Source organism: Carettochelys insculpta, chromosome 6, assembly GCF_033958435.1.
Source record: "Carettochelys insculpta isolate YL-2023 chromosome 6, ASM3395843v1, whole genome shotgun sequence".
NCBI classification, from domain to species: Eukaryota; Metazoa; Chordata; order Testudines; family Carettochelyidae; genus Carettochelys; species Carettochelys insculpta.
The window spans coordinates 114,844,496-114,872,439 of record NC_134142.1 but is presented as its reverse complement, the minus strand read 5'-3'; the positions used below and the strand labels follow the sequence as shown (position 1 = coordinate 114,872,439).

General features: G+C 44.0%; 1 protein-coding gene across 7 annotated transcripts in view; it reads left to right on the top strand.

Annotated features, from left to right (window-relative positions):
• Positions 1-27,944, top strand: part of LOC142014786 (uncharacterized) — a 169,609-nt gene that overhangs the window by 100,608 nt on the left and 41,057 nt on the right. For 6 of the 7 annotated variants that reach the window (XM_074997907.1, XM_074997900.1, XM_074997901.1 and 3 more), the window contains 4 exons: positions 3,210-3,518; positions 24,140-24,213; positions 24,997-25,082; positions 26,220-26,259. In XM_074997907.1, the coding sequence (XP_074854008.1) occupies positions 24,148-24,213; positions 24,997-25,082; positions 26,220-26,259 (192 nt within the window). In that variant the 5' untranslated portion in view covers positions 3,210-3,518; positions 24,140-24,147. The remainder of the gene's footprint in view (positions 1-3,209; positions 3,519-24,139; positions 24,214-24,996; positions 25,083-26,219; positions 26,260-27,944) is intronic. The other variant, XM_074997906.1, reaches the window with a different exon arrangement.

The following is a 27,944-nucleotide window of genomic DNA, read 5'->3' as shown; positions in this document are numbered from 1 at the left end:
ACTATCACAAACCAGTGTCACCGCTATCTGTGTCATCGCGGAGGTCTCGCTCTCCCAGACATCGGGGGGACACACCCCAAGAGTGGTCCAGGTCTCCGTCCCCGGACCCATGCCCGTGCTGCCATGGTCATTCTTATCGTGCTGGACTCAGACACCCCAGGCCTACGCCCGGGGCAGATCCCCCCTGGCCCTCCAATACCCCCGTGGACACTCCCGTTCAGGGACGGAAACTCAGTTATCTCAGGGGGAGTTAATTTTAGAACCCCGAGACTTTCCTTCGCAGTCCTCCAGTGAGCAGGTTTACCATCGGCCACAGGAACCTGAGAGTTCAAGGGAGGCTTACCCTAGTGGTTTCTCCTCATCCTCCCCAGATGAGGCCATGGCCCCCAGGGATGTCGCTCCCCCGTATGACCTTAAACAGTTTCAGGAGCTGTTTAAAAGGGTGGCTTTCACGCAAGGCATTCAAACGGCAGAAGTGCAGGAGAAACATCACAAACTCCTGAAAAATTTGAGACCCCCGGCTTCATCTAAAATTGCTATCCCACTGGATGAAGCCATTATGGAGTCAGCCACTACCATTTGGCAGACTCCAGCCTCTGTTCCGCCTATAAACAAGAGAGCGGATAAGAAGTACTTCATCCCAGCAAAGGGCATGGAGTTCCTCTTCAGTCACCCACAACCAAATTCTTTGGTGGTCGAATCGTCCCAGCAGAGGTCAAAGACTTCTCAGCACAAACTGGGGGGATCGGACAAAGATGCCAAGAAGCTAGAGCTGTTTGGCAGGAAGGTATATTCCTCCTCCACCCTGCTATTGAGAATGGCAAATTATGCAGCACACCTAGCGAACCATAACTTTGATAATTACTCCAGGCTTACTTCTCTCATGGATTCACTGCCAGAAGATAAGAAGCTGGTGTTAAAGGCAATTGTGCAAGAGGGCTACGCAGCCTCGAGGACGGGAGTCCAGATGGCCCTGGATGTGGCAGATACGGCGGCACGCTCAACGGCTACAGCAGTGGTCATGCGTTGAGAATCCTGGCTCCAGACAACTAGGGGACACCAAATGAAATTGATGGGTAGTGGGTTCAAAACTAATAAAAGGAAATTTTTCTTCACACAGCGCACAGTCAACCTGTGGAACTCCTTGCCCGAGGCGGCTGTGAAGGCCAGGACTCTATTAGGGTTTAAAAAAGAGCTTGATAAATTTTTGCAGGTCAGGTCCATAAATGGCTATTAGCCAGGGATAAAGTATGGTGCCCTAGCCTTCATAACAAGGGCAGGAGATGGATGGCAGGAGATAAATCACTTGTCTTCTGTTCTCCTTCTCTGGGGCGCCTGGCATTGGCCACCGTCGGCAGATGGGATGCTGGGCTTGATGGACCTTTGGTCTGACCCAGTATGGCCATTCTTATGTTCTTATGTTCTTATGTTCTTATCTTCTCTTTGACATGCAAAAGTTGTTTGCAGACTCAACAGACTCGGTCCTCCACTCCAGTGAGGACTCAAGAGCTACACTTAGAACCCTGGGTATTTATACCCCTCCATACAGGAAGAAAAGATACTACCCTCAGCAAAGACGCTACCCTTACCAACCACAGCGTGCGCAGTATCAACGGGGCTACGACCAAGGGCGACATCAACAGCAGCAACAGTACAGAACTCACAGGCGACATTCCCAACAAAGCCATACACCCTCGGGACAGGCCGAAAGGCAACAAGTTTGACGGGCATGTCGAGGGCTGCACTGTCACTACCATTGCGCAATGCCACTCTCATCTCATGTTCCATCATCGCCTCAGACCGTTTCACTCCCAATGGCAAAAGATCACCGCAGACAAATGGGTGCTGGAGATCATGGCCACGGGTTACGCAATCCCCTTCCAGTCGCTCCCACCGACGAAGCCTCCCTCCAGGCCCCACTTCCGGGACGCTACCTACGAGGCGAGGCTCAAACAGGAGGTGGACCACCTTATGTTCATAGGGGCGGTGGAAAGAGTACCGGAACAATTCCAGGGGAAAGGGTTTTATTCACGCTACTTCCTCACAGAGAAGAAAACAGGAGGCTGGAGGCCTATCTTAGATCTTTGGGGCCTCAACCGCTACTTGCGCAAGCAACGTTTCCAGATGATTACAGTCGTCTCCATACTCATGGCACTGGACGATGGAGATTGGTTTGCAGCCCTCGACTTACAAGATGCTTACTTTCATATAACGATCCACCCAGCACACATGCGCTTCCTCCGCTTCATGGTCGGCAAGGAACACTTCCAGTACAGGGTTCTTCCGTTCGGCCTCTCCTCGGCCTCTCCTCGGCCTCTCCTCGGCCCCCAGAGTCTTTACCAAAACCTTGGCAGTGGTGTCAGCCTACCTGCACAGACAGGGGGTATTCATAGTTCCATACCTGGACGACTGCCTATTGAAAGGGGCCTCGAAGGCAGAGGTCTTACGCATGATACGCATCACAGCGGACACGTTTTCTTCGCTGGGCCTAGTCATCAACCTCGCGAAGTCAAAGACTGACCCCACACAGGACATAGAGTTCATAGGGGCACGCATAAACTCTATCACAGCAAGGGTATACCTACCCGACCCCCGCTTTCGCTTCAGCGCTTCATTAGTAAACTTCGAAATGGCCATTTGCATGGCCATTTCGAAGTTTGGGGCTAGTGTAGACATGGCCTCTGAGTGTAAGTACTTGATGGTGGGCAATCTATGGCCTGCAGGCCTTATGCAGCCCAATGAGCTTCTATGTGTGGCCCTCAAGACCTTTTCTTCCCCGCTGCCCATGCACAGGGTTACTAGATTCCACTGGTTTCCATCCACCTGTTTTTTTTCCTACTGGTATTATTGAAGTGAGACAAACATAAGCAAAAACACATGAAGTGAGGTGCTTAGTGATTGAACGCAACATGGATTGTGAGAGCTGTGCTCTCTGTCTGCATCTGATCAAAGTGCACAAATTGTAAGTATGCAAATACAGCTAGCACAGCTACCCTTTCCTGGGATATGGTCTTGGTTACAACAATCTTGCAGTCCACTGAGATGGAGGTCCACTCATGCAGCCTACTCATTAGCCTAAGTTACCCATTGGTGACATAGAATGTTTACTACATTTTTTGTTTTGCAGATAGATCCTGATTTTGTGACAAAACTACGTCCTTGGTGCAAGAAAACAAAAAGCTGATGGACCTTTTCTTGTTTCTTCACAGTGAGCTGGTAGAGGGAAGTGAGTCTTTATAGTGACACCATCTGAAGCTGCATTGTTCTTCTTACAACACCCCATCCCCTTCCTGAATGCCTGTGGGGAGGTACACCATTGGAAGATGCTGCTGCATTGATTCTGGGAGTGAGTGAGGGTGACAGAGCGAGCAGAGCTTGGATAGTCTGGAGGAAGCAACTAAGGACGGAAAATTCAAAGAGTCATGTAGGTGAACATTTTGGAACTGGAACTATTTTCTACAAGATGGGCACAATATGGAGAGGACAACTTAACCTGAACTGATGCAGCACAGCACCAGGTAAGACCAACTTGACCTAAATCTGTTTTGCATTTCTGTGCCACCTTTTTCTAAATGTGAAACTGGTGCTTCTGAAAGAACTAAGTGAATTAGCTGAAGCTGCTCATAGTGCATAATTCTACTCAGATATCTGAACCTCTGTCTTTTCCTGGAAAATCCCTTGTTCTTGTTTTAGACCTTGCACAACTCTGTGAGGTGTGACTACTGTGTTGCCTTCTGAGGCAGATAAAAGGCTACTAAAGCTACTACACTTTGCGAACTTTTACTTTTGATTGTAGACAAGATTTTAACTCGTCTCCAGAAACCACTAATTCTCTACACACTACGCTGCCATTATTAGTCACATGGCAAAGGTATTTTTTATTGTCTATGGATCAGAATTTCAGAATTGATTGAGAGAACTTATAGTGCAAGTGTCAAGAAAAGTCAATTGGACTTACACTCCTTAGCCACTTAAGTGTCTTTTGAAGATATTGCTTGTGTCTTTCTCCTTGCATTTGTATGATAATGATAGTGGTCAGTGATATTTGCATACAAACATGATTTTCTGTTTCTTAGGAATTCATTCCTCTAGATACTACAGGTTGGACCTCCCTGGTCCGGCACCCTTGGGACCTGATTGGTCCTGACTGAGAGAGTTACTGGACTGGGGGAGGCAATTGCAGCCCTATCTTCTGCCCCCACCATCTCCACCACCCTTCGACACCCATTGCAACTGGTTCTGCTTCCAGCCCTGGTTGGGCTCCAGCCCTGACTGCTGGCCCTGCTCATTGCTGATAAGCCCATCTGAGCTGCCAGTTGACAACCCTGCTTGGACTGCTAGTGGCCCTGGCTGAATTGCCAGCCACTGGCTCTGCCTGGACTGCTGGCCCAACTACTGCTGGCCACCACTGGACTCCCAGTCCCAGCAAGGATTCTGGTCACTGGGATTCCCAACCCTGGGGCTCTCTGGTCCAGGAATATTCATGGTCCTGGCAAACCAGAGAACCCCAGTTTTCAGAGATTGCTCCTTCTCTAAAGTGAAAACCATCCTTAAAGAGTATTTGAAGCCGTGTCCCTCAGGTGGTGTTGGCAATGTATGTGGCTGAAGCACTCCACACATAATCAGTATTATAAGTGCAGGCCCACTTGTAGTGGATGGGGTGGGAGGACTGTTGTGACATGTGGGGGATGTTTAGGTTTCATCTCCATCTGAAACTTAAATATTTAGATTTGGAAACATCTTAAAAATAGGGGTTGAGAAGTTCAGATTTACCTAGAGGACTTAACCACAGTGAGAGCAGGTCTATACTAATGCTGAAGAAGACCCTACCATGGTGGCACAAGGTACATTGATTGATGTGCTATCCACACCAGTACAGTACTGGCAGGAGATGCCCTGTGTGCCCCTTACATGTTCTTAGAGATTGCCAAGGCTTTAATCTTGTTCTGAAACTTGGGTAAAATCTATTGTAAGGTGTACTCTGAAACAGTTTTACTCAGACTGTAGCTTGTGAGCTGCAAGTGGCTCTTTAATGTGTCTCTTGCTGCTCTTTGCAGCACACCTAAAACACTGTGATGTAATGTTTAACCAATCAGAATGCTTTTATGATAACAGATAAGAGAATCTCACCAGCTTTTATTGTTTGCTCTTGTGAATAAATATTTCTGGTGGCCTGAAGGATATGAAGATCTGTTTTTATGTACTGTACTTGTACTTTATATGTACTTTTTTGCTCATCTGGTAATTTTAGCTTCTGTTAGTCCTTTGCTCAGTTTTTAATTGTGGTATATAGATAGCATATGATGCACTGTATTGTTGCTTTACATGGCTGTGTTTATTTCATGGCAGGCAAATGTGGTAATAAGTTGGTTATAACTAATAGCATTGCAAGTGAAAGGTATTGTTTTACTGGAGAAGGGTAGCAATTGTGTGAGACAGCTGAAGAATAAAGATCTGCCTGGTTCTGGAGACATCTTTCTTCTCTTTGCAAAAATAAATGATCTGTAAGTCCTTCTACTTTATTAAATGGTAGAGGCCAGCTTTATTAAGCATGTTCCGCAAAGGAAAATTGCAGGAATTAATTTATACCTCAGGCAGTTAAATCTTTAGAAATTATATGTTGGAGTGTGTTTTTAAAATAGTTTCTAGAAATTCCTTTTCCTGTTTCACTGTTTCTCATGATGGTGGATAGTGTGTCCGAATAAATTATATTTTTTAACATTACGTTCTTATGTCTTGTTCTTTGAAAACAGATGTTTTCTACAGCACTTTATGTTGCAGCTTGCTTTTACCCGTTGATCAATTTCATTAGGGCTGTGTCTACACGGGCACAAATCTTCCAGATAGCTGTATTTCGAAGATTACTAATGAGGCACTGAATTGAATATTCAGCACCTCATTAGCATTAGGACGCTTCCAGCCGTGGCACTTTGAAAGTGATTGGGATAAGGGGATTTCTAAAGGTGTGGGGCACTTTCGAAAAAGAGCCCGTGTAGCCACACTGAGCCATGCGCTTTCGAAGCACCGCAGCCAGAAGCGTCCTACTGCTAATGAGGTGCTGAATATTCAGTTCAGTGCCTCATTAGTAATCTTCGAAATACAACTATTTCGAAGATTTGTGCCCCTGTAGACACAGCCTAGTTGTAATTGGCGAATGTGTTTTTTTCTATAGATGACACTAACAAATCTGCCCATTTTAGCAGACTGTGTGTATACACACTGTGAAATATTAAATTAAATCTTGGCATGTGCTAGTTTTTGGTCCAAAATAAAGTCTCATTCAAATACGGACACTGTAGTGTAATTAAGGTGCTGCTGTATCAGGTAATACTTGCAATATAAAGCCCCTCGCCTGCCCAATTGTTTGGTACTTTGTACAACCCGTTAAAACATAATACATTAAAAAACCACGTAACAGAAAATTGGAAACCAAAATAAATAGTAAAAATTCAAACAAATGAGCCTTATATAATAAAAATAAAGGATATGAGATTGTAGTTTAAATACTGTCAGGAATATTGTTGCATTTTCTTTTAAAAGGGGTGGAAAGGGCTGAAATGAATGCCTCATAGGAAATAAGTTTGAAAAACCCTAGGGGAAGAATGGGGAACTGGCTGCTCACTGCTTCATGTGATCTAGCCTGTGTTAAGACTCTGTGCCCCCTATCCTGTCCCCTCTGGGGCAGGAACTGAGCACTGGCTCTCCAGTATGTCCCTGTTTTCCCTATAGGCACACAAGGATGATCAGGGAAGTGCCATGTGCTACTCTCACCCCTAGTGCCAGCTCTGCAACTTCCATTGGTTGGGGATTGTGGCCAATGGGAGTTGTGGAGGCAGCGCCTGTGAATGCAGGCAGCCTACGCTGCTCCAAACTGCCTGATCCCTCTGCTTAACAGACAGGCATGGCAGCCATTTCTTGGAGCAATGCAGTGACACAGTGGATATGGAGCCTGCCTTAGCCGTGCTGTGCCACTGACTAGAAGTGGCCTGAAGTAAGTACCACCTGGCTGGAGCCCACACCCAGAACTCCCTCCTGTATCCCAGCACCCTGTCCCATTCCCTGACCCTGCCTGGAGCCCTCTCCTGCACTGTGTACCCTAGCCCGGAGCCCACACCTCTCCTGCCCCCCAAGTCCCTCCCCCATCCCAGAGCCTCCTCTTACACCCTAAACCTCTCATTTCTGGCTCCACTCCAGAGCCTAGGGGCAGCCTGAGCCTGTGTGCTCCCATGTCCATTGGGTTGTATGTGTCCACCAGTTGATTCTGTTTTTTATTGTGGGTCGATGGCCCTGGTAGAATAAAGGTTTCCCACTCCTGCCCTTGAGGAAGTTGCAGTAAAGGCTTAAGAGGTAAAGGTGAAACATCAAAAGGGTGGCCTGTATCCAGCTGAACATACCCTGCTACGATTATACTTCCTGAGGAGTGCCAGGTTTCTTCCCACGGAACGGATAGCATATAGCCATTTCTGTCCCTGTTAAAATGAACAGGATCAGAATCAGTGTTCTTTGTAACCTGTGTGCTTGGGCAGTCATCCAGGAGAGATTCAGGTGCTGCCCAGCTAATTAGCAGAGCACCTGCAGCCACCCAGAATGCGTGACATGTGTTTCTATGGGTGATAAACATCCACTCACACCTTGGTGCACAAATCAAAATTTTTTCTGTCCTTGGATGGAAATAATTAGAGAAAATGCTTTCATAATAGTCTACAGTAGTAGAGCAAGGATAGTTTAATATGGTAATGGCTAAACGAGGTAGGAAACAGGACCCTCTCACAAAAGAAATAATAAGGAAGAGAACAAGGGGCCATGTTGCCCTTAGAAACGTAGCAACCCCATCTTAATTCCACAGTGTTGTCATCCAGCCTTGATAATTTGAGATGAGTCTGTTATCCTGTTCTTTCAGAAAGGGGTGATGTATGAAAGGATTAAGGGTGTATGACTCAACATTCGTGAGAGCATGAGGAGAGTGAACATAGTTACTCTTCCATTTATCAGTAACTTTAAAAAAAATTGCTTTTAAGTAATAAACCTTGCATAGTGTAGAACTGTCAAAGGTGAAGAGGAAAGATTGAGTAATTCGTCTGACACAGATGTAGTCATCACACCCTCTCCTATCCATTTTGATCATTAAGATCATTCTTACCGTAGTGACTGTGGGTTGGGGAAAGGGAAGATTTCTAAAACAACCTAGAAATTGTAGTACTCAGACCAATGGAAGCTCCATTGATGGGACTTTTATCATAACATTAGTTTAGACAAATGCACTAGAAGATGGAATGGAAAGAACAGTCCTGTTTTGGCTATCAGAGGATGGCCAAATGATATAATGCAGCAGTGGGCAACCTGTGGCATGCAGGCCACTTGCGTCCCATTGGGGTTTCACCTATGGCCTCTGCCCCCTTCCCCACACCTCTTATGCATTGGAGCCCTGCACTTACCTCCTCCTTGCCCTCCCTGCCAGCACTTTCAGAGCACCATGAGCTGGCTGATTCATGACCGTCAAGCTCTGGAAGGGAGGATGACAGAGAACAAATCAGCTGACTCACGGTGCTTCAAAAGGGTGGGAGGGGGAGAAGTAAATGCAAAGCCCCAGGGTGTGAGAGGCATGGGAGAAGGGGCCAGAGAGGGAATGTACAGACTACAAGTGGAATCCCAGTGGGCTGCAGGTTGCCTACCACTGATGTATTGTAAAGCATCAACTTTATTTGAAGTTGATGACAGTTCTATTAATATGACTAAAGTATTTTTGCTTGTTTTGAAATGTTTCATGTGCCGTATATGCATATAGTAAATCTTATTCTTGGGGCCGTTGTTAGTGCACGTGACTAATTTCAATCCTGCAGCCTACTGAGATGGAGGGCCCCTTGTGCAGCCTTGGCTGCCCATCGCTGATCTGATAGCATTTGTCCCACCCTTCCAGCTGCTCCCTTATTTCTATGATTCCGTCAATCAAGCATAGAAGCGAAACTATGAGCGAAGTGTTTCTTTACTATCCATGTGGCGGGGAGCTGCTCTCTGTTCTTCACGTTGATGTCTTACTGATGTCGGTGGCAGTGCACGTGCCATATACAAGAACAACCTGACAGAGTTCAGAAGATGTCTGGCAACGCGGCATAAACAAGCCTCATTTTGAGCTGTTAGGCTATGTCAAAATCCTGCTGTTTCTTCCTACATCATGCTTCGCAGATTTGGCCCATCCTCTTTGTCCACTATGCTAATGCTAGTCCAGTTCTTTAACTTGCATTCTGACTGTTAAAACCTCTGCTTTTCCATCCTTGAGTTCTCTAACTTTATCCTCATTAAGTCCTTTTAAAACGCTCTTAAGGGCTCAGGGTTGATCTTCTGGGGTTTGATTACACGTGTCTAATCTGGACACGGGAAATCGAGCTCTCAGGGATTACAGTCGATCTCTGTACACCTCGTATAATGCGAGGAGTAAAGGAGAAACTCTCCCATCGACCTTTCCCTGTAGATAGACAAGTTAGTTGAATGCAGAGGCATCAATTTTTAGCTACGCAATTGGTATAGCTAAAATTGCGCATCTGAGGTCGACGTTCTTGATCTGGTATAGATGTAGCCTAAGATAATCTTGAAAGCTACCTTCTGTGACTTGAGAGTGTGAGTACTAGCCTCAGATTTCAGCAACCAATCATCAAGTGTAAAATCCACAGGCACTAAGAGCCTAAACATAGAGTCACAGACAATCTCTTTGGGTATTCTGATCCATCTTGCCACCCAGGTAGGCATACCTTTTATATATGATCCATTATACCAAGAAAAACAGCAATTTTCAGGTTACTCTCAGCCCCAAAGCATAGCCACCTATCAGGGTCAATTGCTCCTTAGATCTCACACCAGAGATGGTGCTTGTAGCCAACCCAATATTAAACTATATAAAATGCATTAAGTTGGAAAAGGAAACAAAAAAGTTATTTGCAAGGTCAAAGTAGGTAAATTTAGATACACAAATGAGTTACAATCTTTTTATTTACAATGCTAAAAAGCTTCTGTATTCAGCACACTTTATATGCCATTTGGGACTAACCCAGGTTAAGCATGTGGGGCTTTCTTGCTCATGCTTAGAATCCTTTTCTGTGGGTTTTTTACCCTACACCTGCCATGTTCTCTGAGCTGCATACTGAGCTGATGGGAGGAATCTGCTTGCATGAGTCATCTTCCAGGGGAGGACAGCAGAACAAATAACATCTTTTGCTCTCTGCAACATTCCAGAATAGTCTCGCTTATGTTCATCGGACCTTTCCCATTGGACCAGATTTAATGCTTTCTGTTGGAGATCAGCAATTCACACTAGTTAATGTCTCTGTACTGTCTGGTGACTTCTATAGTCATAAAGGGTCAGTACAAATTTACAATATGGTACACAGAAGGTATAAGTGAGACTACAGCCTGCAGCAACTCTCAAGCATTCATTAAAGTCTAAAACGCTAATCACATACTTATAATTCTAATACCCCTTTAGCGTTATCAACACAAAGATGAGCCAGACTGGTGCCAACTATAGCTGCGTCTACACGTGCACGCTACTTCGAAGTAGCGGCACCAACTTCGAAATAGCACCCGTCGCGTCTACATGCGTCGGGCGCTATTTCGAAGTTAACTTCGACGTTAGGCGGCGAGACGTCGAAGTCGCTAACCCCATGAGCGGATGGGAATAGCGCCCTACTTCGACGTTCAACATCGAAGTAGGGACGTGTAGACGATCCGCGTCCCGCAACATCGAAATAGCGGGGTCCTCCATGGCGGCCATCAGCTGGGGGGTTGAGAGATACTCTCTCTCCAGCCCTTGCGGGGCTCTGTGGTCACCGTGGGCAGCAGCCCTTAGCCCAGGGCTTCTGGCTGCTGCTGCTGCAGCTGGGGGTCCGTGCTGCATATACAGGGTCTGCAACTAGTTGTTGGCTCTGTGTATCTTGCACTGTTTAATGAAAGTGTATCTGGGAGGGGCCCTTTAAGGGAGCGACTTGCTGTTGAGTCCGCCCCGTGACCCTGTCTGCAGCTGTGCCTGGCTCCCTTATTTCGATGTGTGCTACTTTGGCGTGTAGACGTTCCCTCGCTGTGCCTATTTCGATGTTGGGCTGAGCAACGTCGAAGTTGAACATCGACGTTGCCAGCCCTGGAGGACGTGTAGACGTTATTCATCGAAATAGCCTATTTCGATGTCGCAACATCGAAATAAATTATTTCGAAGTTGGGTGCACGTGTAGACGTAGCCTATGTGTTCACTCAGTGTCCAGTTGAGACACAGAGGCTTTGGCATGAGCATGGTGCCTGGTCTGCCACATCATCTGTTTTGAGTATTTCCATTGCCTACTCTTACCCTTACCTTTAAGGCCATCTGCTGGTAAGACCTGACGTATCCTATCCATTGCTCTCTTATCCACCATGCCATATTTCTTTCTACAGATTGTTCGCGAAGCTAGCACATGTAAAAGAAAGTTCTCCCATCAGGCTTCCTACACATCCCCTGTTTATTCTTATGTTCTGATGCATTCCATCTCTGTATAGCAATGGTAGGCAACCTGTGGCTGAGGCCTGCATGTGGCCCACTGGAGTTCTGGGTGTGGCCCATGAGACAACGTTTACCATTGCTCAAGCGCAGGGTTTTCAGATTTCATTGCTGTCCATCCACATATTTTCTTTCATGTTCTTAAAATGACATGCACTTAAAGCAAAGTCATGTGAAGTCAAGTGCATGCTGGCTGCACACAATGTTGTCTGTAAGATCTGCGTGCTCCCTCTGCATCCAATTAAAATGCTGCTGTATTTCAGCCGGCACACCCCACAAATTCTAGGTATGCAAACACAGTTAGTGACACTCCCCTGTCCCGGATTACAACAATGCTGGGACCCACTGAGATGAAGGAGGGCCACTCTCACTACCCACTCACTAGCCTAAAGTGCCCGTTGCTGCTGCACTATATATAGCACAATGGTGTGCCAATCTGATTTAGTCCCTTAGGTGGTAGTTTAATATAATAAATGCCATTTTCATTTCATTTGTTGTCTAATCTGGGAATAAAGAACGTGTAAGATGAAGGACCAAAGGTAAATAACTAAACATTGCTGAAGCAGACAGATGTTGCTGATAGCTGTGGTTGCAAATCACAAGCAAGACTGTCCCAAAGCAGCTGATAAGAGAAGAGAGAGTGAGAAACTTATTGGTATGCCCATAGGTGGGTATATGAAGATTGATAAGACCCTTCTAACCCCCACCACCTGTTGTTGGAAGTCAGAGGGCTTTCTCTGCTTCACAGATTTGACAGATGCTTGTACAGAAGGTATTTCTGGAGCAAATGCTCTGAATCCCTGTGCAACAGAAATAGCTGTCAGAGGGTAACTGTGTCATGGACTTCAAGTCTTCCAAACACCTGCCAATTAGCAGCTGAACATGGCTGTGTCAGCTGCTATATGCCAGGCATTTTTATGAGCTCCTGAATTTCCCTTCTACACAAGTCATCGTTTTAATGCTCCCCAGAACACCAGAAGTAAAAGAGACAATTTCTTACTCAGCTTTTCTGCTTATGGCTTGACCCACATCTCCTCATGTTGCTGATGAAATCTCCCTCCCTTTAACTCTGCAGAACCAGTCCACTGTTGGAACAGTGAGCTTGGGTTCTGCTGTGCTTCACAGACAATGCTGCTAAATGCTCTTTGCAGAATCTGAGTCACTGGTGTAGCACGTGTATAAGGAGGATGGTCCCAGTTCACATATTCAGATCCCAAATGGAGTTTTTGGAGCTGGCAAGAATCAGAATCAGCTTCTGAGTGTAAACAGATGACATATGATCTGCATGTCAGTGAAAGCCTACATAGGAAACATCACGTCATGATTTAGTTTGCTACGCCAAATTAGAGGAGAGAAATAGGTGATTCTCCCTAAAGTGTTTGGATTTTCTTGTTAAACATATTTTTGGAGATCCAATTGTACATAAATGAAAAAACAGAATAGGACAACTTGATCTTTTGGGTAAAGTAAAGTGGAAAGGAATGTACATGGAACAGAGATTCTTTTTAAACAGTCATTGTTACCTAGGTGCATACATGTAATTAGCAATGAAAGACCATACAACGGGGACTGCTCTTAAAATTTTAAGCCAACAGTTATTTTGGGATCATAAAAGCAAGTTGTGACTTGTAGGCTAACAAAAGAACATTCTTGCCTTGCCTAATCTGTATACTTCTATGTGAAATTACCTTGGATGTTCGTAGACAGTGGAGTTGTGGAAACATTATTTGAAACTCCACTTCAGTTGAATTGGCAACCTGGAAATTTTCCAGATCATCTAAGGAAGTAATTTGTAGGCGTGTGAAGAGTTCATACTCCATATTGATTGCTGGAGAGTGTTCAGTGCAGATGAGCAGTGATGTACCTTCTGTTCAGGCCTATGGTGATGTATTGCTGGGGTCAGTTACAGCTTAATCCTTTAATATTGGGAGCTGGAAGTTTAGCCTTTATAGTCATATGGGGTCTTCTCCATCTCCTCCTCAAACTTCTATGAGAAATTTTAAAAAGAAACAAGTACAGAAATTGGTTATTTCCTAACCCAATTCATGTGCACTGTTTCACCTGCTATTATGTTCAGTCTTCTTGCCCTTGTTGTAGATGTGTTTTCTGTTTTCACAGAGCACATTCTTATCTGCTTTGAGACCTAGAGTTCTTTGTCCTTTTTTAAATAATGAAATTCCCACACCTGGGGAAGAGTAAGAGAATGAGAGAGGAATTTGGGAACCAATTTCATGAAAACAACCTTTGAGATAAGCAAAGATATTGGGACTTAAAATTCACTTATGTATTGATTTGATATTAATTTTCTAGACTAGTTCAGAGGTGGAGTGCAAACTGAATGGTGCTATTTCGTTTGCAGAGTTTACAAGCGCCTCATATTCACCAGCAGACATTGCAAGCTCTTTGAACTAGCCAGTGAGTAGTTACCCAGGTTCTGGCATACAGACCCTAGTTTGAAGGCATGCATGTATATTTGAAGACATTTTCCACTCCATGTTTCCGTATTCAATTTTCAAATAATTTTGCAAACAAATCCAGAGCCAGTTTGTTTCAAATGAAAAATTTATAGGGTTCTAAACAATTGACAGCTTTGGTTTAAGTCAGCTGTTTGCTGTAGCAACTTACCCCCCACCCCCCTCCCAAAAAAGGTGAGACTAGAATCGTTTTTAAAAAGGAAAAAGTATATATTTTTTAATTATTTCTCAAACTAGGGGAGAAATTTCTCCTCATACTTTCCAAGTAAAAGTTTATCATCCAAATTAAATATGGAAACTTTCACTCACCAAATGAGCCTTGTGGGTAAGGGAGAAGCGGTGGATGTGGTATACCTATACATCAGTAAAGCATTTGACAGGGTCTCACATAATATACTTATCAATAAACTACGCAAAGACAACTGAGATGGGGCTACTATAAGGTGGGTGAACAACTGGCTGGATAACTGTACCCAGAGAGTAGTTATTAATGGTTTTCAATCCTGCTGGAAAAGTATAACTAGTGGGGTTCCTCAGGGGGTCTGTTTTAGGACCGGTTCTGTTCAATATCTTCATTAACGATTTAGATATTGACATAGAAAGTACGCTTTTTAAGTTTGCAGATACCACCAAGCTGGGAGGGGTTGCAACTTCTTTGGAGGATAGGGTCATCATTCAAAAGGATCTGGATAAACTGGAGAAGTGGGCTGAGGCAAACAGGATGAAGTTTAATAAGGACAAATGCAAAGTGCTCCACTTAGGAAGGAACAATCAGTGTCACACATACAGAATGGGAAAGGACTGCCTAGGAATGAGTACAGCAGAAAGGGATCTAGGGGTTATAGCGGACCACAAGCTAAATATGAATCAACAGTGTGATGCTGTTGCAAAAAAAGCAAACGTGGTTCTAGGATGCATTAACAGGTGTGTTGTGAACAAGACACGAGAAGTCATTCTCCCGCTCTACTCTGCGCTGGTTAAGCCTCAGCTGGAGTATTGTGTCCAGTTCTGGGCACCGCAGTTCAGGAAGGATGTGGAGAAATTGGAGAGGGTCCAGAGGAGAGCAACGAGAATGATCAAAGGTCTAGAGAACATGACCTATGAAGAAAGGCTGAAAGAATTGGGCTTGTTTAGTTTGGAAAAGAGAAGATTGAGGGGGGACATGATAGCAGTCTTCAGGTATTTAAAAGTGTGTCATAAGGCAGAGGGAGGGAACTTGTTCTTCCTTGCCTCTGAGGATAGAACAAGAGGCAATGGATTTAAATTGCAGCAGGGGAGGTTCAGGTTGGACATTAGGAAAAAGTTCCTAACTGTCAGGGTGATCAAACACTGGAACGAATTGCCAAGGGAAGTGGTAGAATCTCCATCACTAGAGATATTTAAGAAGAGGTTAGATAGATGGCTTTCAGGGATGGTCTAGAAAGTGCTTGGTCCTGCCATGAGGGCAGGGGGCTGGACTCGATGGCCTCTCGAGATCCCTTCCAGTCCTACTCTTCTATGATTCTATGACCTTTGAGCATGTCAGTTTTGTGTGTTTTTTGTCTCATACTGGCTATGTCTACATGTGCCCCAAACTTCAAAATGGCCACGCAAATGGCCATTTCGAAGTTTACTAATGAAGCGCTGAAATGCATATGCAGCGCTTCATTACCATGCGGGCGGCCGCAGCACTTCGAAATTGATGCGCCTTGCTGCCGCGTGGCTCGTCCAGACGGGGCTCCTTTTCGAAAGGACCCCGCCTACTTCGAAGTCCCCTTATTCCCATGAGCTCATGGGAATAAGGGGACTTTGAAGTAGGCGGGGTCCTTTCGATAAGGAGCCCCGTCTGGACGAGCCGCGCGGCGGCGAGTCACGTCAATTTCGAAGTACCGCAGCTGCCCGCATGCTAATGAAGCGCTGAATATGCATTTCAGCGCTTCATTAGTAAACTTCGAAATGGCCATTTGCGTGGCCATTTTGAAGTTTGGGGCACGTGTAGACACAGCCACTGTTTCACATACTGATGTTGCTCAGGACTGAGCAATGACAGTAGCAACAGATGACAAATAGGAATGCTATAATAAAGCACAGGAGCACTTCAGAGCTCCAGACTGCTTCAGTTATTAACTAACTAAGGCTCACAGCACTCTTACAGGGTAAGTAGGCAGAACGGTTCCCACTATAAATATGGGAGAACTGCAGTAACCTGCCAAGGGCCTTAGGGCTGATGTTAAAATTTGTGCAATGATGGCTCCCAGTAACTCACTTGGAATAGGTCCCTCTCTTGAGTATTTTGCTGGGAGAATACTAAGGTATTGAGCAATAAGGGGTGGTCCTGTGTTGGGCGGGGGGCTGGACTCGATGACCTCCTGAGGTCTTGTCCAGCCCTGTGATTCTATGATTCTAAGTCAGGATTCCCCAGCATGCTGCATGTACCATGTTGCATTAGGGCAGAGGTGAACAAACTTTTTACATTGGGCCCCACTTTTTGTCCCTGCAGTTAGCAGGGCCCCCAACCTGTCTGATGTAATCCAAACTGACAGAAATTTTGGTTATGTTTACACAGGGGGTGGGAAAAAAACCAACCCTTTCAGCATGTGTAAGAAGTATGCAGAATGTAAAGACTTTATCAATTAATGTATAAATGTGAATACACAAACATAAAAACAGTAACATATTTCAACATTTTTCATGAGATGGATGAGCCTGACTTGCTGCGCCTTCACCAGGAGGCCCACCCCCCCTGCTTTGTGCACCCCTGTTTTAGGCAATGCTTTAAACAGAATGAATTGCTTAAGCTTATTGGGGGTCTTTGAAGCTGATGCATTAGAAGGGTAACAAGTTTCAAAGCTTTTCATGGTGTACCCACAATACCTCTGTCATGGTAACCAATCTGTTTGTGTGTCCTGGGCTGTCCAATGGGGAGTGTGGGACCCAGGACAAGCCCCCATGCATCCACCCCGTGCCCCATCTCTTCTTGTCCCTGCTCCACCCCACTTCACCCTGTTGCCCCAAGCCCCACCTCTTCCTGGTCCTGCTCTTCCCTCTCCAACCCCATTGCACCTGTCTCCCAAGCAACATAACCAAGGGTTTATGGGGGCGGGGGCAGGGCTCTGGCGAAGGGCGGCAGCAGGGATTGGGCCACTGCACACACTGTGGTGGCAGGAGCTGCGGAAAGCAGAGTGACCCAGCAGCCTGCTCTGCCCCACTGTTTCCCAGCCAGGTCACCCCATTTCATCGCAGTGGCAGGAAGCTAAGTGACCTGGCCCTGTCCCCAGCCCAGTCCACACCCCTGAGCCCATGGCTGCCCTGTGCACCCCTATGCACGGGATGGCTCTGTGTGCACCTGGCTTTACTAATAGTGTTTCAGTTTCCTTCTGTGTATTTGGTCTTACTCACATGATCATCATTTGAGGCTTGTACTGCTCTTCTGTGGCTTTGTGTGTAGCTTGTATTAGAACTTTACAGCATGTATTTGAGCCAGCAACTATGGGTAACTGAAGGAGTAAACTGAGGCATGTTTCCGGCCTGTGTGACAAGGTAGCAGAAATCTGTCTCGATACAAGGAAACTGAGGAGTCTGTGGCTTGACATACTCCACAGCGTGGCTACAGAGAGAACTGGATTGCCTTCACAGATGATCAGGTATGATTTTTATCAGCCCAGTCCACTTTCTGTTGGTGCCTCTGTCTTCGCTAGTTGTCTGAGTGATGGTCCCAATGTATGTTGCACATGTAGGTTTGCAGGTGTATCATATACCTGAGTCTGGAGATCTTTAGTAAACACTGTCTTTAGATCTGCTGCACATGTAATTATACTCCCAGTGTGGAACACAGAGAGAGTAAAGTGAAGTGCAGACTGACATCTGCCCCTTAATTTTTTTTTTTTTTTGTGACATTACATCTCATATTCTTCATGGAAACATACCAATGATTACGAATATGGCCTCACTTGAATATGCTTTATGGAAAACCTTGCATGTAACCTACCATTGGAAACCTTGTAATCTCCTGAATATCTATATTGTTTGCATGCATGTACCATTTCTGTGGCACCTTATAGACTAACAGATATTCTGGTGCATAAGCTTTTGTGGGCAAAGACCTGCTTCGTCTTTGCCCATGAAAGGTTATGCTCCACAATATCTGCTAGTCTATAAGGTGCCACAGGATTTCTTGTTTTTGTGCTATTTCCTTAACTAAAATGATAAATATTGACTTCAGTTTTTTTTGTCAATGTTGAGAAAAGCTTATTTCTGTGTCCAATAATGGAAGTTTTCTGAAGGGTCCGCTTAGTGTCAATACAGGGCAAATTGCTTAGGGAACAGGGCTACTTGCAGACCAAGACTGGGTGTCCTCTACTCTAAGGCACACCGAACTAGTCACAAAGAGCCCTTCTGTTCATTCACTACACTAGCTAGCAAGAAGTTGTGCCAGCAATTTCTTTATACTCTCCATTTCTCCTATACCAGGTATGAGCAAACTTTTTACATCAGGCCCCACTTTTGAGGCAATTAGCAGGGCCCTTTTAACCTGTCTAATGTAATCCAAACAGATGGAAATTTCAGTTAAGTTCATATTAAAAAAGCCCTTTCAGCATGTGTGAGAAGATAAGTCTGTAGAGTATAAAAACTTTATTAATCAGTATATAAATGGGAATACATGTACATGAAAACGGTAACATATTTCAACATTTTAATGAGATGGATGAGACTCAGCAGAACTGTGCTCCACCCCGCCTTACAAAATTTTATGTCCTCTACCTTGCGCACCTCGGCCAGATAAGAAGTTGAAAAAACAAAACAAAACACAAACAAACAAACAAACAAAACAAAAAAATACAGTCCCACCAAGTGAATAGGTTCTTTTGATCTCAAAGGACCAGTCCCATTCCAAGGTCAATGTGTAATTCAGATCTTATGCCAAAAAGCACGCTTTTAGCCAGTCCTTTAGAATCTAAAATCTAAAGGTTTATTTCTAGAAAAAGAAAGGGTGGTAGCTAAATTTGTTAAAGGAATAACATTACATACACCAGTTGCAAAATTCAGGGTACAGGCATGTAGCTGCGGTGGCAAGACTTCCATTGTCCTTACTGTGTAAAAGTATGTCCCAAGATGGAGTTCATCTCATAAGTCACCTGCCCATACATGACTGAGTCCCTTTTAGGCAGCAATCATTGCTTCCATGAGGGTCTGAATAGTTACAGAGGAGCTCATCAGATTTGGAATAACAATGAAGAGCCCAGATACAGCGCCAGCAGCCCATGAGCAAGAGACAATTGACTGGGAGAGAACTGTGTCCCTGCAGACTTGCGACAAAGACCTGTATCCATGTTACGTGGTGCTGGAATCCATCTTCAATTTGGTACTTTTTCACAGGGGTATGAAATTGAACAAAGGCTTCTTGCCCTTAGGGAAATTATATATATAATATGTTAAGAGACGTGAACAATGGGGGTCTTAAGTTGATTTTATAGACTGCCTTCCCACCCTGGGAGAGTACATGAAAGCACCTGGAAACAAAAGGATTGTAATGATGGGGTGGAGAATAGCCTCTGGAGTCAGGTCATAAGACATTTACCTGAAATAAGAACTAGGGTGAGAAATTATTACTTGTAACAACTTCTTTTAGTGTATTAGGCTTAGCTGGCATGTTTTGTTTTATTTTGCTCAGTAGTTTCGTTCTCTCATTTACAACCACTGAAGTCCTACTTTTTGTACTTAATAAAATCACTTTTATGATTAAATCCGATGTAAATAATAGTTGGGGGGGGCAATAGCTGTGCATGTCTCTTTCTCATTGATAAAGGGGGCAAACAACTTATGAGCTTGCTTTGTATAAAACTATACAGAGTAAGATGGATTTATCTAGCGCTATGGTCCCACTGAGCCTGTGCATCTGGCTGCTGTGACAAATCCCTGTGACAGAGGTTTCCCAGAGCTGAGCTGTTTTCCATGTCTCAGTTGCTCTGCTGGGGTGCAGTCCCAAATCTGTGCCTTTGCTGGGGGGAGACCAGAGTTTCTGGCTCAGCAGAACAGGGGATTGGGATGTTTCAGAGAGCAGGTAGGTGAGCTCAGTAGTATTCTCAGCACACCAAGTGACAATCTCAAGGGGATCTCTGTGACTGAACCCATCACACTTCTTTACAGCTGCATGGCCTGGGTCAGAAATGTCTGTGCCCACTTTGATATTCCTCTATTTTAATACCTATAAACCACAAATGATACATAGTTTAGACTTAGTGGTTTTATAGTTAGCTTTGTTGTCTCTACCTCAGGGAGTTTTCTCCCTGTGGATAGCAATTATTGCAAGAGGGTCTCTGCTAGTAGCTGTCTCCTGCCCTGTTCTTTCTTTCTATGACAAGCACCACGCCTTTGTTGCCTTGGGGAGGCTCACATTGTCACCAAAGTCAGGATCTGTTTGCTCTTTCCTATGAAGGATGAGAACTCTAGTTGTGGATATACCTTGTGGACTGGGCTGAGACCCCATTTGGATCCAGACGAGAACACATTGGCCTCAGACTGTCAGCACTGTCCCACCAAGCACAAGCTCTGGGATAGAGGCCAAAACATTGAAGCTAAGACACCCTTCCTTGAGAGCAGACGATATGGCCACAGGCATAAGGAGAGGGTCATATCCAGAACCGCCTCTCTCTCCCCATGTCAGTTCAAGCCAGGTGAGTCCTTGCACATGGATCCTAAGGAGTTCTGTCTCACAAACCAGGAGGTCAGAACCCATCAGTCCCTTCCTGGGAATGCAACACCGGATCTCCTTCGATGGTTCTGATATGCTTCTCATGGGATCCCCCAACCCACATCTGCTGGTTCCCTCCTCAGGGGGATTGCCAGGAATGACCAAAAACTTTACGTCAGCAGAGGATATTTTGGTGTTCTTCAATCCGTAGTCTCCTGTTGGGCCGGGGCCTGCTTAGAGGAGAAGAAAACACTTGATGACAAGGGGATTTTCACCTATTGAGTCCACATCTCTGAGAGTTCTCCCACTGGTATCCATTGTAAAATGAATAGAATGGGAGCCTATTATTTCATCGAATGAATCTGATGCTTCAGATGAGTAGCCCTTTTCTCCCTCCCAAGGGAAACACACCCAGACAAAACCCATGAAAAGTTTGGAACCATGCACCTCCTTTGGGATACGGCTACCCAGACGTAGAGTGCACATATTCAGTAGCAGGTCAGTCTGTTCTGAGCTAAAGCAGGGAAGTGTCTACTAGGAGAGGCTGTGGCCAAATGGAAGCATTTCTCCCCTTGGTCACAACACCACCAGTTATTTCCAAAATCCACTGGGAATCCAGTTATTATCTACTATCCCTTAAGACATTTGGCTTCTCTGGGACCATTTTGCAGCAATCAGCACTGTTGGTCTTCTGATTGAGGACTATGCTATCTTTACTCATCCTACAATGAATAGATTTTTGAAGGGACTACTTAAGACTTTCCCACTGGGGTGAAATCCACACCACAAAGGAATCCCAATTTCAGTCTTTATGCTCTTGCAAAATCTCTTTTCTAACCATTAGCCACCTGTTCTATGTCTCACTTCTCAATGAAAGTTGCCTTCCTAATCACCATCACATCAGCCAGGGCCTCACATCCCCTTATGGATAGCCCTTCTGGGTGCAGCCTGCGCAGGGACAGCCAGGAGATGGGTCTTCCTGCATTTGGAGCATGCAGTTTTCTAGGGAACCATGACATTTAGGGTGATTTGGTACATCATATTTCCAGTTGTCCTACATAGCTGCCTACACAAACTCTGACTAGTGAAATCCCCATGCTGCGCTGCCAGCAAACATGCACTCCGGGGTGTTTGTTTAATATACTTAAGTGTATTTTCTTTGTAATTGTAGCTCATCAAAATTGAAAACCTTAACATTTTGAAGTTTCTCTAAACAGCTACAACATAAAAGTTAGATCACTTCTGTGTAGAAGCCCTTACGATCAATCTTTTGTTGCTACTGCTGCTGCCTCAGAATGTTGTCAGATTTCGTTTTCCTCATACATTTGAACTACTGAATGAACATTGCAGTGTCTTTTTAAAATGTGAATGAATGCTGGGGCTAGTGGATGGTTAACATTCATACACTTAGTATCACTTGCAGTCGTTTATTTTTTACAAGCAGCTTTCAAAATGAGGCATTTGAGATGAAGGATGAACTTTGTTTTCAGGCCTTGGTTTGGAACTGACAAGTATACTGGCAAGGAGCTGTTTGCATTTAAGTATGTTTCAGTAATATGAGACATTATCACTTCAGGATGAGTGAAGGTCCAAAGGAGAGTAAACAGGCTGAGTCTCAGAATTGTGGTTCAGGCTCTGTTTACCACATCTCCTCTTGCTGTGAGAGGTTATGCAAGGAAAGTCCAGGTTCTTCAGATAATTCCATTGGTTGAGCACGTGCTTCAGGGTTCAGGTAACTTCAGTATCAAGCTATAGTGAGGCTTTTATAGCATTTACACAGGAGAAGCCATAATAAGCACCTCCTGCCACAATGGGGGAGAGAAAAGCTGGGAGAGCAGGAGGTGGGAAATACAATCTTTTCAGGGGAAACCTATCAAGAGTGACCAATTTTTGTGTTGACTGAAAGGTGCTCTTTGGGCTGCTATTGTCTTTCCTGTCTGTGGGAGAGTAAAACCCTCTGCTTAGCTGTGCTCTTTAAGGAGAGAGTAGAACTATGTCCGGCATTGTGCTTTAGAGGTGTTTGGCTTAACGAGTGTATGTGTGGCTCCCATTAACTTTAATAAAGAGTTCTATGTGCAGATTGAGAAGGGTAGAACAGGCATATAGCTGTTAAATGGAGAATGTCAGATGCAAGGTAGCAAGGAATTGGAACTGTTTGTGGTGTACAGCAAACCTGTAGCACAGAGCTGTTGCTTTGTTGCAATAAGACACTGGTAAAACCATACAAATTGTTAGTTTTCCAACTTCCCCATCTTGGGTGTTCGGTAAATATTACATCAGCTAGAGTGTAAAGCATGTGTCATTTATACCAGGCTGCTAGACAAACCACAGGAGAATATACTGAAGGGAGCAATCTTGTAAAAGTGTGGGAGGAATAGGATTTAAGGTCCTCTCTCTATTCTGTTTCCTGCAATAGACCATAAAGACACATGTTTATTTCCTCTATTTTTCTTCCCCTTGCCGCCTTTCCCACAGTAGATCATATTCTTAGTGTTTAATATTGATGTGCAGGTTTCTTCAGATTGCACCAAATGTTGACATTGATCCAGCATGTGCTTCAAAGCACAGGTATCTAGGAAGCTTCCAGTGCTAGTTTGGAAGTATGCGGTGGTTTGACTGGGAGGCCATTTCCATGAGCTAGGGTTTGTATGGGGGAAGAGCTTAAAAACTGAAATGATTTATATGAAATTGGAAGTTGTCTTTTTAGTACATACATACATACATGTGTTGCAAAGCGTGACCGTGTTCTATTACTCCAGTTGAACTATTTAATTGAATCATGTAATTTGAAAGACAAGAGTCCAATGCAGTGGTTTACTGTACAGTTACTGACTTGTTGGAACCTGATTTGTTTACAGATCTGTTGCATATGTTGGCCAACTAGGCATCTGTTTATCTCTTTTTATTGCATATGTGTACCTTAAGTAAAGTTTTTTTTCTGACTCTTTTCTTTACCTAAATTCTGTCTTCAGCTATACATGTGGAGCTCTCCATGACTTCTGTGTGTGCGTCTGAGGGAAAAATTTAACATTTCATTTTTATCAGAATAAATGCTCAGCCAATGAGCAGTCCAACTGGCATGCAGTCTGGCTTACTGTAAGAGCTGTGTTGTAGCGTGACTGCTTAATAATCTAAAGTCTCTTGATTTAAAAACTTGATTTTTAGTACAGGCAAGTGCACATACTGAATAAATATACAGTGTCTGCTTCTACAGTCCTTCCTGTATATACAACTTTCACTTACTCAAATACAACTGCTTAGCCAGGCAAAAGCCTGTACAATTGGCAGAATCTCTGTATGTGTGAGTGCCACACACTCACTTTGTACTTTCAGCTTTTGATTCTCAGTCTAATTTTATCCCTGGGATAAAGCTGGAAGTTGAAGTTGTCAACACAGCTTTTTCTATTAGCGCTTTCCTAAAATATTCCCAAAGCTGCTCAGATTTGCTTATTATTTTCCTTTTCTGCCTTACAGCTTCTGACATGAAGAAAGATATTGAGACCTTAATAGCACAGGAAAGAGCAGAGATCATTGCTAAATATGAAAAGGTACTGACTTTATTGTTTTTTCTCCACTAATCTGCTCACCAGACATGGGACTCCTGATATCTAAGCTGTCTGGGGAAAGCAGGAATGTGTCATACAGAGCATGATATTCAAATCTCATGTCAGTAGCAAACTACCCCACACTATCTTTTTTAATGCCTGCAGAACATTTGAGGTACAGGGGACATGACTGTGTGTGTTTAGGTAACCTGTATTGGGTGTTTATCAGATAGGCTCGGTGGCCTCCATCAAACACCCAAATACAGATTCTGCGGATTCTACCAAAGCATGACCAACAGGGTTGGCCTCTGGCATTTACTCAGATTATAGGACCAAAGTGGAGAGATTTCATCACCAGCCCATTTCTTCATGTCACTCTGGGGTCCCAGTTTTTTATCGTTCAGATCCATTTGTCCACAAAACCTGTGACCAAGAAAGTGGCTATCTCAGCATGGAAGCTGAACTAGCTTGAAGGCTGAATTAAAACAAATATGTTACTCTGTTTTCTGGATCCCCTTATGTATAAGAATGGCATAAGCTCCATATCATCCCAGTGATAGCCCTCCTAGGTCAGGGTTTATACAGAGCAGCAGGATTGTATGGAGGGAAGATTGCATGAGTGAGACATGTGCTTCATCAAATCTGTAGTTTGAGTGGATTTTAGTTACCATGGCTGTCAATCCAATACCAGCTTCCGAGTGTCAGCAACAAATATGTGCACATGCTGATGGCCTCACACTTGTGTTCCCTTCGGTCCTGACTCTTGTGCCTCATTTTGTTTTGCAGGGAAGGCAAGAGGGAGCTCATATTGACCCATGGGAAGATGCTGATTTCACGCTCTATAAAGTCACAGACAGATTTGGATTTCTGCAGTAAGTTGCTGGTTTCTCTGCCCTACCACCCTTCAGTGAATGGACATGGCTCAGTCATACACGCCGTGCTTGGAGAATGTTCTGTAACAGTTCCAGCTGTTTGATCAATCCCAAATGCCTAGAAATGAATGGCAATGCTCTTCTCCTGTCTTCATGCCAGTGAAAAATCTGCTGTTGAAATGTCTTGTTTAGACTCTTTAGACCAATAGTAAATTTCACCATTCCCAAGTTGAAATATTTTAGGTTATTGAGCCAAGTCAAACATTCAGGTTATTTCAGCATTGTACAGCAAACTGTTTCATATCTGGCTGCTCTGGGACCAGGAGGCTGCTGGATATTCAAATATTCTGGATAACAGAGAGCTATACCTAGCAATGCATAACACTGCAGCAAAACAAGGTTAAATATTAAGAAACAAGCAAAAATGTATGCAGAGTATTTTATTTACCAGCAACAGTAGTATTATATACTGTAAACTTATACTGTATTGGCTGTATTTATTTGTATTTACTTTCACTATACTGTTCTTATGGAACATGCGTCTATTTACTTATGGCTAAAATGCTGGTTATTTGAGAGTTCTGGGTGATAGAATACTGGATATGAAAGAGTTTACTATACTGCTTCTGTCCAAGCTGGTGCAATGCTTTATGGGAGCTGTAGTTCAGGAGCCTGATGTCCCAGTCCTCTTTGGGCTGGAATTCTACAACTCCTGTGAGATGCCAGGAGAGCTCTGGCAGATGCAGTGCAGTGGCATACTGACTTGAAATAAAAAAAGTTTCCATTTGATTTGACAAACAGAACTTTGGAATTGTTGACCTGACTTGAAGTTGAATATGGTTTCAGTTTTCCCAATAGAAAATCAAAAGTTTTACAAAAACATTTCCTGTGGAAACTGTTGTTCTGTTGAAAACCCATTGATAGCAAACTGCTGATCAGCTCTAGTAAGTAGTCTCTTTAAAATAGCTCCAAGGTTTGCATGAGCAGTTGTTCAATGGTTAGACAGTCTCTGTAAAGAAACTAATTTTTCTTTAGTGCCTTGGGTGTGGTCAGTTTAAGACTGCTTGTTTGCACTATATGCTATATTGTGTTCCAGACCTCTTTTTTGTTTGTTGATTCAAATTCTTAATCTTTCAGTGAGCATGAGCTACCAACCCGCAGTGCAGTGGAAGAGAAGGTAAGAGCTGTCAACTTTACTACCTATTAGGACCACACTTTGCAAACCCTGGTGGGCTTGCTTTCTAAGCAGCAAATATAGATTTGCAGCATGGCCCACTAATCAGATATTCTCTAAATGTATAAAAACCAGCATCTCCTAAGTTGGAGCTGAGAAGTTTATGGAGTAACACCTTAGCTCAAAGTTACATGAAGTCAGTGTACAGTGAGGAGTAGCTCTCAAGTGTTGTGGTACAGGTGTGAGCTTGGTAAGAGAGCCTAAAAGGTACATGGGAATGCAGTGGAACCCTCTCTACCCCAGCTGAGCTTGGAGTAGGGAATCAGGGGGTGCTGGGGAGTTTCTCTAGTCCAGAGCAGCAGTTTTTTGTTGTGAAGTTGCCAGACAGATGCATATGAAAAGCTTAGCATGAGAGTGTAAAGCAAAAGGTCTTCACAACAGCCCTGATCAGACCATCGATTCATGGTTCCATATTTTGCTTTCAAATCAGTTTTGTTAGTTTTAGATCTCTTTATTTCATTGCTCCAGACTTTATTTTTCTTGTGCTAGTGAAATCATAAAACTTTATTTCAGACTTTTTGGCAGGAAAGAGGTTGATAGTACCTGCTTGGGAGAGTTAAGCTGGCTGCAGCTTAAAGTCAGATGGGCACCTAGATGTGTTAGTGACTTTGAAAATCTCAGCCTAAATGCTGGCTCCTCACTGAAAAACGAAAATGTCTTTGGGTAACTGGTCCCCATTTGTGTCTCCTTGAAGCTTTTCTGTGTTCTCGTTACCCTCATGATGAGTACCAAACTACCTGGCTAATTGTGGCCATTGTAGCCATGGCTACTTATTCTGTGTAGATGAAATGAATGCTGTGGTAGAGGACAGTCAGGATCAGCTTCTACAAATAAGAATTGGGAGACTGTGTTTTGGAACATTAATGAAACTCAGGAAATCTCCACTCAGATGCAATATTTCTAAGCATCTGATTTGCCCAAGACTAGATGGTAGATCCCATTCCATCACTTCAGGAGGACTTAGATTATCTCTACAATTTCTTGACATGTTCAGTAGCCCCAAATAAAAAAAATAGGTTAAAACTGTAATATAATATGCTTTTTATTTTGAGATCAGGTTCTTGATGGTATCCTCTTATCAACTACACTGCAGCAAGAAATAATAATAATGGCTCATATCCCCCTATCTGATCTGACTTGTTTTTTCCTCTTTTGATACGTACTATTGATAAAGGGCCATTTCCACCTTGCTGAATAGACCTTGTCAGCTCTGGCCCTCCCTTTTACTGGGACCCCATTCTTTAAATACCCCTCTGAAACCACCCCCCACCACTCATGCATCTGATAAAGTGGGTCTTTGCCCACGAAAGCTTATGCTCCAAAATATGTTAGTCTATAAGGTGTCACAAGACTTCTTGTTGTTTTCGAAGCTACAGACTAACACAACTACCTCTCTGATACTTGATAGCAAGAAAGAGTTCATCTGAAAAAAATCCCTATAATGTGCTTGGATTGTGAATGATAAGGGGTGGCTGAGCTCAACTGGTAAAGTTGTAACCGTCTGGCATCAAGGGAGCTGATTTGCTGCTGGTTTGTGGTAACATGAATATCCGGTTTTGAGATCAGGACTCTTACAGGCCTAAAATCCCCTGCAGCATCTGTATTTTACCAGATAGATACAACACAGG